The sequence below is a fragment of the Tasmannia lanceolata genome, unplaced genomic scaffold (genome assembly GCF_043159265.1).
Source record: "Tasmannia lanceolata isolate RefF3 unplaced genomic scaffold, GAP_Taslan_0.1 ptg000029l, whole genome shotgun sequence".
NCBI lineage: Eukaryota > Viridiplantae > Streptophyta > Magnoliopsida > Canellales > Winteraceae > Tasmannia > Tasmannia lanceolata.
Genome location: NW_027518706.1, coordinates 5966479 through 5979666, shown reverse-complemented (window position 1 = coordinate 5979666; position 13188 = coordinate 5966479). Strand labels below are relative to the sequence as shown.

The window sequence follows — 13188 nt, the reverse complement described above, 5'->3', positions numbered from 1 at the left end:
GAGGTTCAGTCATTGCACGCAGAAAGCAATATTATGTCCAAGTATATAGTTGTTTTTATAAAAAGATTTTCAGACTGTGCATGCTATTTTTAGAAGATACGCAAAAAAAAATTACCGGTTAATGCTGTAGTTTAATGATGTTTATGTCTGCTCTGACTAGGATGTTGCTAGGACTAAGATGATGGGGAAAAGATAATTTGGGGAAAAAATTTATTGGAAACCTGGCCTCTCATTTGATTATATTAAAACCCTGAATTAATACATATCCTAGAATCCCCACCCCACACACACACCCCCCTCCAAACCCAATCATGTGCATATATGTCGATCAAAGAGTATATAGACTATCTTTCCCAATAGCTTTTGTTAAAATATCTGGATACGCTTTAGACTTTGCTATCCTTTAAATTGGATGTCTTTTACCTTGACGAGAGACTAGTGGTGAGGAGTTTCTTCAAGATATCCCGTGAAATTGATTTTTGATTAGTAGACTCCTGAGGACAAGGTTTTGGTTTTCCTTGTCATATTTAGTATGCGAGAAATGATTTCTAAATAGATGGATGAGTGAAATGTTGATGAGTTTATTGTATACCATTATCTTCAGAGATGCTCCATTTTCACTTTCTTTTTCTTTTTCATACGTCTTCTCTTCAAACTATTATTCAATATAGAGGGCTACTGTAAGAAGGTACAATTGATCATCAAACGAACACTAACAACCCCCCCCCCCCCCCCCAATGCCGCACGCCACACACCCCACCACCACCACCACCACCACCACCACCACGCCACCCACACACACAAATCGCTTTATTTATGAAGTTTTAATGCCCTAATTACAAGAAATACTAACATGCTGCTACTTACCTAATGTAAATGCATAAAACTAAAAGTTGCAATATTGCTCCTGGACCATAAATTTTAGGGAAGTGATATTTACGCCCCTTTTGATCACCGGGGACACCCGGTGTCAGTGTATCAAGGACAAAAGGGGGGCTAATGTACTTGATGTCAGAAAATCCAATGGATTCGATTGCAACGTACACTGGCGCTGGGTGTCCCTAGTGATCAAAAGGGGCGTAAATATCATTTCCCAAATTTTATCAATCTTACAACAATTTTAATAAAAATTAGAAAATGCATTGGTTGAAGGTGGAAGGTATTTCAATACAACAATACAATTTAACATACCTATTAAAAGAAAATAGGGATGCAGACAAAGGGGACTAGACTTATATCTGTACGAGTGTTCACAACATGAGATATTCCATAAAAGGAGTTAGGTTTCTTGTAAAAAATTGATTGCAGCAAAAATCATATTTCTCTGTCCCTTATTGAGAAAAACTCAAAGGTAAGAGCCCTCCGCAACCCTCGTCACTTACATTGCACTGTAAAACAACGTAAACACAACTTATTCTTGCAAAGAATTATGAGAATTCCCTTGGATTCAATTCTCTATTAAAATCAACAATGAGTTCTTTGGAACTTTTGAAACCCAATTCCGTCTTGATTTGAGCCCCGCTCAAACTTATCTGTCTGGCCGAAGACTAGTGCTAGGTGGTCTCGTATTCAAGGTTTTAAGTTTCGGTTTCAGTTTTGGTATGTGTTTCGGTCGTGATGGAAATAGAAACATGTTAGTTTTGAATGGAAATTTCAGTAGAAATTTTGTAATATGAACTAATATCAAGAAACATATGGAAACATTTGCAAATGACAAACATTTAAGATGGAACTTTAGGAGGTGCTAGAATAAGCACTAATACACTCTAAAAAACCATTATATAAGCAAAAACACCAATCATACTGCTTTAACAACATCAAATACCTAGTCACATGTGTTGTCATGCATGCCTAATAAGTCAATACATAACATATTTCACATGAAATTCATATATATATAGAGAATAGAGTTCCTGAGCTTATTTGAGGTTAACCTCAGGAACCCTTTTCTCATATATATATATATATATATATATATGGGATTTGCTAGGGTCCATCGCAAAAGGCATTTCGCAGCCGGTCTGTCGCATGTTAGATCAGCCACCTTGTGAAAGAAGACAACTTTTGTCTCCATTCACGAGGTGGTTGGTTTGACATGCGACAGACCAGCCGCCAAATGCCTTCTACGATGGAAGCTAGCAATTCCCATATATATAAGAAAATGGTTTCTGCGCTCGAGCACAGAAACAGGGTGTTTGGGGTTGGGGGGCAGCATTGCGGGGGTGATCTAAACCATTCATTTGGAAGGCCCCATCATGGATGGGGGGTCTACCAAAAATCAGCTCCATTGGATCACCATAGGGTGTCCATTTGTGGGGCCAAATATGTCCACAAATCTGTCCATTTTTGGCCCCACAAATGGACACCCTAAGGTGATCCAATGGAGATGATTTTTGGTGGACACCCTATCCATGAAAGGGCCCATCAAATGAATGCTTTCGATCCCATAAAAAATGTAGCCCCACCCTATTTCTGTGCTTGAGTGCAGAAACCATTTCCTCTCTCTCTCTCTCTCTCTATACACACACACACACATTTCACATGCAATTCATATTAAGTATAATTATGTAACTAAAACACTGAAGGCTTTGGTTACGGTATGCATTTCAGTGAACGTAATGGTGACATTTCATTTCGTGTTGGTTTCGGTGGAAATTTAAAACCATGCTCGTATTAGCATTGTTTTGATCGCACGTATCTGTTGTTGCCGCACCTTAAGAAAGTCTCTCTCTCTCTCTCTCTCTCTCTCTCTCAAGGTGAAGCACAGTTCCTCTAAATAAGAGTTGTTTACTGCCCGAGTTGTTAACTAGCCTTTCCTCTTGAAATGAAACGATATCTACCCGTATTAAGATACGAGCAGGTTACTGGACCTGCTCTTTTGTCTTTTTCCTATTCTAATAAGGTGTCTAACCCGTTTTTCCTAGAAGGCTGGTTACTAACCACAACCTTTTGATTTAACACTCATTTATGAGAACAAGTTCTGCTATTGCTTATAAACTAGATTTGTTTGATATATTGCGACGTCTTTCAATATTAATAAATCTCACTTCCAGAACCTTTTACACTCTCAACTGGAATTATGAATAATAATGAATTTTTAGATACAAAATATAAGCTAATCATATGAAGAGTTGTTTGTGGCTTGTAAACTACTTCAGTCATACTCCTTTCCCCTGAAACTGTCCCATTCTTCTACAACTATTAAGAGTACTTATGTTTCTCTGCTTAACAATTGGGGTGGATTTCTTTAAGCATTAAGGTTGACATTTTTGTTTTTTGTACCTACAGGGCTTACAGACTTGCTTGGTGGCTTTGTTATCAAGGTATTTCTATGATTTTTTATTTCCCAATTGCACGCCTTTCTATTTTGGTGCCTAGGGATGTGATAATGGGCTTTTGGCCTGTGAATCAATTCTCTCAGTGCTTTTCTCTTCTGTATCATCATCCTTTTCTCATCTTTGTGTAATATGCTAATTGCATCATAACCATGTTAGATGCTTTGCATTTTAAACTTCATATTCGTCCTTCGTTTGAAACATTACAAAATGTTAGTAGGCAAAATCTAACATAAGGTACAATTAGGAAACCAGCATTTCTGGTGTATAAGTTGCCTTAACACTTCAGATTAGGTGAGGTACTCAAGTCAAACACTTAAATGTTTAATTAAGATCCATATTAGAGTTTACACAACAATTTTCCTATAGTTTTATCTGACCATGATATCCCGTAAGCATAGCTAAACTCCTCAAATTTCGTCACCTTCACTAATCAAGGACCGCATAGTTACTTCAAACTGCTTTGAATGAACGTTGGTGAAAAAGATGGTACTTCAATCTAATGATTATGCTATACCCCTCCCAAACCATTTTTTTTCAATTACTTGGGGCATTTATATGCCTGCCAAAATACTAATTTGATACTCGAAGATCCTTATTCTATCTTTTTAAAAAAAAAAGTCGACAAGAAATATATTGATAAATCATACGAGAATTACATGAGAAAGGGACCAGGAGTCCCCCATGAACCATCGTATAAGGGCCTAGGAGATAGCTTCAGGACCGTAGAAGCAAGATCCAGAACTATTCCCTCCCCCTACCTTCCCCTGTACATCTACCAAACCAAACCAAAATACTAATATTTCAAGTACTGTAATCTTCCTAGAAGATCATTCTTACAAGGATCCCTGTTGAAATTACCAAAACACCTTTGCGATCTTCAACGAATATCTTGGAAATAACCCTTCATAAGATAAAGCTGCCTTCTTGTGCGATCTTCCTCAAAGATGTTGAAAACAACCTACAGAATTGAATAAAAAACTCAAAACAGTCCGCCAAACGAATCCAAGAAGCCCCCTTCAAAGGATCTTCTGTTCTTTCTGTTCATCAAAACTTTTTGTCTCCATAATCTTTTCAAAACTCCCTTTTAGAAACAAGAGAAATCCCCCAAAAAAACCTAACTACTAACTTACTAGCACCCCCTTCTCTAAGAACACTTTCTTAATTTGCTTAGAAGATATTCAACTTCGATTTGCAACTCCTTCTCTTTAGGGTCTGTTCACTTGCGTTCCCGGGAGACCAAATCCCGGGAAAACACCTCTTTTTTCCCGAGAAATCTAAAATAGCGGTGTTCACTTGTCTTCCCGGGAAATTAGCCGTGGTTAGGTGGAAATTGAAAAAAATGACTTGGAAATTGAAAAAATGACGTGGAGAGAAACATTTTCTCACGAGAGTGGGAAACCAAATCCCAATAAATTGGTGCGATTTGGTTTCCCGGGAAAGAAAAAGTGGGTTTTGAGAAGCAAATGAAAAATCCCAGCCAAACCAAAAAGTAAAAACATGCATAAACATCCCAGCCAAACCAAACCCTAGTGGGCAATTTGAGAAGCAAATGAAAAATCCACAGAGAATTTCATGTCCAATTGAACATTTTACCTACTTTCCACATAAATTCATTTCAGAAAACAAACGAATAAGGATAAAATTGAACCAAAAGAAGGTCCAACATCAAAATCATATATATATATATATATATATATATATATATATAGAGAGAGAGAGAGAGAGAGAGAGAGAGAGAGAGAGAGAGAGAGGAAACTGTTGGTGAGCTTAACCAAACTTATGGTGAGCTAGCTTTCCCAATCACATGGGTCCCACATTTTGGGGAGTGATCCAAACCATTCATTTGCAAGGCCTTATCATAGATAGGGGGTGTACCAAATATCAGCTCCATAGGATCATCCTAACCCCTCCATTTGTGGAGGACAAAAATGGGGCAGATTTGTGTCTGTCCATTTTTGTCCTCCACAAATGGAGGGGTTAGGATGATCCTATGGAGCTGATTTTTAGTACCACCCCCATCTATGTAAGGGACTTTCAAATGAATGCTTTGGATCATCCTAACAAAGTGGGCCCCCATGTGATTGGGCAAGCTAGCTCACCAACAGTTTCCTCATATATATATATATATATATATATATATATATATATATAGAGAGAGAGAGAGAGAGAGAGAGAGAGAGAGAGAGAGAGAGAACCTGGAAGGGAGGATGAGCAACCCATGGGAAGATGATTTCAGAGGCAGAGCGAAAAAAACCCAGATGAGAGAAAATCAGATTCGTACCACAATTTTTTGCATTTTTAAAGTAAAGGAATGATATATTTGCCCCTTTTTTTGACTTGGGACAGCCCCATAGTCATAAGTCATTCGGTTGTTTTGATAACTGCACTCCACGACTCCATTGGCCACGTTTCTTATTGGCTGGTGACAGCAGCAAGAAAAACATTTCTTAAGGATTTGTTTTCTAGGGAAAAAAAAATTTCACAATAATGAGAGAAACTTTTTCAATGATTAATTGTTTTCCTTGGCTGTTTGGGTTGCAATAAAAACATTTCCGACAGAATTTTTTTCTTGGAATTTTTTTTCTTTCCGTAATTTAATGAACAGGCGCCACCCAATGTTTAATTGGCAAGTGAACAGGCGTGGGAAACCTTTTCCTGCACAATTTTTCGGAATTTCCTGCTCAAGTGAACAGGTGTGGGAAACCTTTTCCTGCACAGTTTCTCGGGATTTCTTTTCCTTTTGCCACGTCAGATTCTCGGGAAACCTTTTCTTTTCCTTTCCCGGGAAAACAAGTGAACAGAGCCTTAGGAAAGAAAACGATGGCTAACTCAGGGACGGGGATTTCTTCCATCGGATCCGAATTGACAGTAATGAGTTCCTCTAGCTTTCTAATACACAACAGACGGTTCGCTCCCCAACTGAGTTGGTGCACCCTTTTCTCATCCTCCAATTGGTCCTTAAAGAAGGGAAGCTTTTAAGCTGGCAAATAGATATCCTTAACGTTTCGAGTGCCAATCAAGGGAAAGAGCTCCTCAACGTTTTGCAGAAAATCCTCCTTGAACTGATTCCATTGTCTTTTGATGAACCATTTGACAATCTCTCGAGGAGTGGGTGATACAAGGGAGGCTTTGGATTCATTGTCCCTCAAGACTTGAATTTCTTTTAAAATCTCAATCCAAGACGAGCAGTCTACTGTCTTCAACTTTCTACGTTTGAAGGTACCAACTTTCGAGGGGATGACTGCGCTTGAATCCATTTTCAAACTCTACAGATATGATTCCTTTCCTCTTCCCGAAGAAATGGGCCCCATGATTTATGCACAAACGTGCTTAGCAAGTACTGCTACCATGGTATAACCATTTATCTTCTTAACAACAACAAGCAAAAAGGTTTCACTATCAAGGATACCATCGCCTCCCATTTAATGTAGGCGGTGACAAGAGCCATATGTCACTTTAATCGACAAGGTACTTATTTCCTACCAAAGAGGACATTTCCCCAGATGATATCTAGATTCTGCTTAGTTCATATAATTTCCGTCCTGAGAGCCACCGCTTCCAATTTTTGTCCTTTTTCCAAAAAGCTTATAACAAAAGAGGAGAGTTAAGAGCTCTCCTCCAGGCTTGTTGTCCAAGCACTCGCTACAAAAATTTACACGTCTTGAATACTCCACGATTCGAAAATGGGGCCTGGGTATTCAAATCTTTTACTGAGTGTCCAAAGATACCCCTCATGAGGGTACGCAAATCCTTTTTTGCTTTTGTGTTTGAATTGGATTTTTCGTTTCTCAAATGAGCCGAGGTTCGGCGCGAAGCATTGTTTCGGCCAGATTGACCCTTCTGTCCTAACGACACACCTATTGGAGGTAGTACATGTTTCTTTGGTATAGAGCCATCTCCCATCATATAGGAAGCCTGTGGTTTAAAAGATAACGGGTTAACATCACCCGAAAATTTACCTTTTTCTAATGGAGTATCCTTGGAAGACCCATTCCGATTAGACTGGTGAATTTGAAATTTGAATTTTGGAGACGTCCCGTGTGAGCCACATTAGACTGGTGAATTTGAAATTTGAATTTTGGAGACGTCCCGTGTGAGCCACTCGAGGCTGACGCACCAGAGCGGGCTTGGTGAATTATGGGCGGCCCACAAGCAGTGTGCTGATCGGAACTCCCACCTTCGATCGACTTCTTGATATTCTGATCGCCCAGGACTGGGGTCCTCCACCACTGTCTCGGTGGAGCGACCTGAAATTCATTAGGAACGGCCGGCGACCGATCAAGAATCCCGTGCGCAGCTCCAAGGGATCTACCAGGGCAGATGAGACCTTAACGGACGATTTCTTCCAACTATGTATAGGTTCCTGTATCATTCTTTGGTTCGGAGGCATGAAAGCCTGCATTTCTACACCTATTCTGAAATAAATATCCTGTATCCGAATATGAGCAAAAGGTTTGATCACATGCCAATCCGAAGTAAGAACATGTGTCGATGCATAGGTCATACATTGACCATGGCTTCCTTACATTCTTACTTCCAGGACTTTTCCAAATAACCTTCCCAAAGCCACCACAGTTGATGTTGCCCTTACATGTAGGGGGATACCGATAAAGTTGATCCAGATTGCCGTTTCGTTTTTTCTTTTTTCCGGGCTCCACGCTAAAAGGGAATGGAGGAAGTTGCCGCATGCCTTTCCTTCCATCTTCAAAACCCTGGACGGCATATCTTCACTTTCAAACATGAATAAGATCTCATTAGGGCCAAGAATGCCCGGCATAGTTAGGGACGGAATTTTCCATAGATACTTAGCCCGATTCCATATGCCAACAAGATTCCAATTTTTCCATTTTAGCCTATCAACCAGGCAAGATCTTAAAAGATGACTACGAGCTTCCACCTCCTTCCTAGATATAGTTAAGGTTGGAATCTTTTCATCTAAGCCAGCTAGAATATCCCCAGAATCAGGCCAAGCCCCCTCAATCCCCTCAACTGATGGTTTGGGAATGTGGTCTCTTGACGTCGGGAACCGCCAAGGTATACCTTTCGCTCTTCCGAGCTTGCAGCACCGACATCCTCTTCGCCATCTGAAGTTATGGTAGCTGCATTTAGAGCAAAACCAGTCTCCCCATCTCCCCATCGCACCCCCCACTCCGGGGGAAGTTTAAAACCCTTATTCTATCTTATTTAACAATGCTTACTCAAGCAACCATGCATAGTACTCTTTTTTTGAATAGTAAATGAACAAAAAGGATACACCTAGAGCGCGTAGTCGTGGACCGAGGCCCCACAAGAACTAATATTAACAAAGAAACCAAATGCTTCCTCAAAGGCTAGGGTGGCTAGTAAAAAATGATCTTATCTTGCTGCAAGGCTCTCTCATTGGCCGAGCATCTGACATGGTGGGAGGCGACCCCTCTCCCACCAAGACGACCCTTAGCCTCATCAATCAAATCCAAGAATTTCCATGGAACTTTGACGGTGATGGAACCCCTAGACAATGTTCTTGAAATCTTCCTTGTAATCTTCCTTGTTGATCATCTCAATCTCCAAATCGTCCCACTGTCTAATCCCGGCATGAAGGTCCAAATGCTCAGCCAAGTTTGAGTCTTTGATCCTTGCCATACCCCGAAAGGGCACTCGTCACCCGGAATGATCCCGGATACCCATATCTCCTGGAAAATGACCAAAATATCTATATCTCATAAATATTGCCAAAGTACCCCTATTTGTTGGAAAATAATCAAAATACCAATCTCTCATGGAAAATGACCAAAATACCCAAATCTAATGGAAAATGACCAAATACCACTATCTCATAGAAATTGATAAAAGTACCCATATTTAATTGGAAATGACCAAAATACCCATATATCATTGAAAATAACCAAAACACCCCTATCCCATAGAAAATGACTAAAATACCCATACCTCATGGGAAATGACATGCACCTAAATCTCATGGAAAATTATAAAAATCTCATGAAAAGTAACCAAAGTATTCTTATCTCATGGAAAATGACCAGCGTACCCTACCTCATGGCCTCACGGAAAATAACAAAAATACCAAGATCTCAATAAAATAGACCAAATGACCCATCTTAAAAAAAATTACCAGAGTATTCTATCTCCTAAAATGACCAAAATATTGCTATCTCGTAGAAAATAGCAAAATATACTCCTGTCTAATGGGAAATTACAAAAATACACGTCTCATGGAATATAACTGGAGTACCCCTATCTCATGGAAAATGACCAAAGTTCCTTATCTCATGGAAAATAACAAAAATACCTAATTCTAATGAACTGTTATACTAAGATACCCGTATGTCCCATTTAAAAAAAAGATACCGATATCTCAGAAAATGACTAAAACACCCCTATCTCATGTAAAATGACAAAAAGCCAATGTATCATGGAAAATTACCTGAGTTCCCCAATTTTTTTTCCATGAGATGGAGGTATTTTTGTAATTTTCTTTATGATAAGGGGTACTTGGTAAGTTTATATGAAATAAGGGTACTTTGATCATTTTACTTGAGATAGGGGTATTTGGCCATTTTCTGTGTTATAAAATTACTTGGTAATCTTCCCAAGAATATGATCCTAGCCATGTTATCTATTTGGTGAAAATGGACAGCCTAGGGAAGTTAAAACAAAATTAAACAACTCAAGCAGTCCTTAATATTACAGTGAAACGGATCATGCAATGGGGCCTGCTTATTCCATTGATCCAAACCATTCAATTGACTAAATTCTGAGCAGTACTTGCCTCCGGGTTCTGTCAGCCTGTTGGAGAGTACTATCTAGAAATAACACCAGGGTATTGCCCCACTGCATCTTTCAGCAGTCAACTTAGAACTTGGACTACTCTGATGTGGTCCTGAGTCCTTTTGGTCATACATTCGGGTCTCTTCTATAGGGTTACTCATCTTTCCTGCCATCTTAGAGGTATACCTCCCATTTGAAGCCCATATTGACCTTGCTGACTTCAACTTTAATGCTTTTTTACATCTTTCATCCATATGTGATTCTTATTCACAAGAAAGCTGAAGCTCTATTACCCCCTCAGCATTCTGCATTGACATTTACAAGACTACTTAGAAGACTACTTAGATGGATATGATATTTCTGCAGGCCCATAAAAGGTGGGTCATGTGCAATAATATTTAATTCAATCCATTTCCATTATAAGCACAATAGTGCATTTTTGGGTGCTTGTGCTTATGCATTTATTTGCGTATGCATTACAAGACTAAGATGGATATGAAATTTTCGCAGGCCCATAAGAGGTGGGTCATGTGCAATTCCATTTAATTTGATCCCTTTCCATTTATAATTATAATATTACATTTTGGGTGCTTGTTCTTATGCATTATTTGCATATGGATATGCCTCTTTTCATGTATTTGCTTGTTGAAATTTCTTATTGGATAATCTGTTGGTGCATTTAGCCCTATATCATAAAACGACATGCTGTATAAATTTGATGTATGCTAACCAACTTTTGAAGTCTAGGAAATGATTAAGATATATATTTCAGGTGGTTTAAAGATGCTGGAGAATCGTTTATAAAAGTACCATTCTTTGGAGCTGTTTCTTACCTTACTTTGGCCATTTCTCCATTCTGCATAGCATTTGCAGTTGTTTGGGCAGTTTATCGGCACAAGTCATTTGCCTGGGTGGGCCAGGACATCCTTGTAAGTACAACATGTTTGATCATTTTGAATTATTTAGTTATGGTTCCCTCTGAACTTATTGGTGTCTTGATGGGGACCATCATTCCCTAGAACCAAGAAATTAACCAGGGAGATGAGGCCCATCAAGAGGATTACAATTTAAAAGAGTCTTTTATTTAGATTTAAGAGTGTTTTTTGAGCCATTTAAGTTATAGGGGGGCACTTCCCTCTTTTTGTTATAAATCACTATGTCCCTAGTAAATTCATCATAAAAGTGGGTCCCATCATGTATTATGAAAATATTAAGTGGGAGAGAGTCCTTGTTATGTTTTAGTCAATTGAATAGTCCAAGTTTTAGGTGAATAAAAGGATCTTAGTTCATTACTGAAAAAAGGTCCCAGTTTAAGGCTCTATATATGTAAGATTTTCAACCTCTTTTTGGCATGTAATATTGAATTAAAAGTTTGAAATTGCTGACCTTCCAATTGTTGTAGTGAGATGCTTCGAATCTGTGCTATGCCTTGATAGCTTAGGTATGACTCTTAGGAAGCCTAGCGTGATTTTAGGTAATCTTCTCTCCCTTCTTTTTTATTGAATTGTATCTTCTCACCCTTCTCGTCTCGAATTATTTCCTCGTTCTTGATATATTCCCCAATTCTTGAAATATTTCCCTATACTCGAATTCCTGAGTTCCAACGTGTGCTTACTTCTTAAGAAAACCTGTCCTACACCCCTGCTACCCGGCTGACAACTTCCTTCTTTCCACCATTCTTCCTTGCCTATTTCCCATCCCATCAACCATCATCAGTGTGTTTTTTTCCCCATCAACCATCACATTCATACCCCTCGGACAGCCCCCCCCATTATTTTTCTACCATTCCCACCTCTTACATATAACAATCCTGTCAAAACAGTTCCAAAGATCCACCAAAACTGTCCCCAACCGTCCATCCTATTAACTCCACAATTCCCATCATCATTTTCCCTACCCTCTAGAAATTAGTCCCATATTCCTTCGACCCATATCCCTTTGCTAAACCACTATCTTTAGCCTTTACCTCTATCTTCACTGCTGTAATTAACTTCAACAGACTTGAGTCTGTCTTCGCAAACCAGTCTTGCATCAGTTTGATATCAAAGCTACAATATCTACTTTTCTTCCCTTTTGGTCCAGCATCAATTAGTATCAGAGCTTAGGTTTGGATGACTACTAGAAGTAGTGGGACTTTTAAAGGAAGGTACACTACTAAAATAAGAAACTTGGTTAGGACGTGGAAGGGCTTACGAGGCGAAATTCACTGATAGCCAAAGAGATGAGTTACTCCTTAAGCTGATCGAGAGATTGGGCATCATTGCAATTTACTTGAGGGGAAAAAATTCCTCTACTCAAAGTGGGAAGACCATAACTAGGAGAGCATCAGATATGGGGAGAACTCCTAGGGCCACCAATGTCAAGTAAAATTCCTAGGGCCACCTTCATTAAATTTTAACCTTGGAAATTGAAGTATGAGCCGATTCCTTGAGACTAGTGCTTAAAAGTTAAAATCTTCCACTCCACAAGCCCTTTCAGAATAGTAGACATGTGTCTACAGAGTCACTCTTTGGGTCCTAGTCCCTATCTTAGGTTGCGACTCATGGTCAGTTTCTGAGAAGTTGTAATCCTTCTAAGTTTGACAAAATGAGCGGATGTGGGAAAAAAGTATTCTCTTATATGCTTTCTATCCCCGAGGTTTTAAATTTCGGTTTTGGTTTAGGTCGGCACGGAAACGGAAACATTTCGGTTTTGGTAGAAATTTCAGTGGAAATCTTTTAAAATCACAGAAGTGTATAGAAACTTATGCAAATGATAAATTTTTAATATGAAACTTTGGGAAATGCTAGAATAAGCACAAATACATACTTAGAAACCATCACATAAGCAAGAATGCCATCCATAATGATTTAATCAAATTGAACACCTACTGACATATGTTGTCGCACATGTTTGGAATAGTAATCTCAATAAATAAGTGCAATGTAATGAAGTATAAGAAAGTGCAATGACCAGTCTCCTCTCCAAGGACACCAATTCCATTTTTTTTTTTTGAGAAAAAAATAGCTTTGTGCGCTTTAAATTATAACATCATTCCATTCTTTTGCCGTTAAGATCAGTCGAATCTCGGGAATTTCGGTCG

At 39.0% G+C, this 13188-nt stretch overlaps 1 protein-coding gene across 1 annotated transcript in view; it reads left to right on the top strand.

Moving 5' to 3' along the window:
- Positions 1-13188, top strand: part of LOC143858876 (signal peptide peptidase-like 4) — a 40576-nt gene that overhangs the window by 11077 nt on the left and 16311 nt on the right. The window contains exons 7-8 of the mRNA XM_077369567.1: positions 3289-3323; positions 10879-11035. Coding sequence (XP_077225682.1) covers positions 3289-3323; positions 10879-11035 — 192 coding nt within the window. The remainder of the gene's footprint in view (positions 1-3288; positions 3324-10878; positions 11036-13188) is intronic.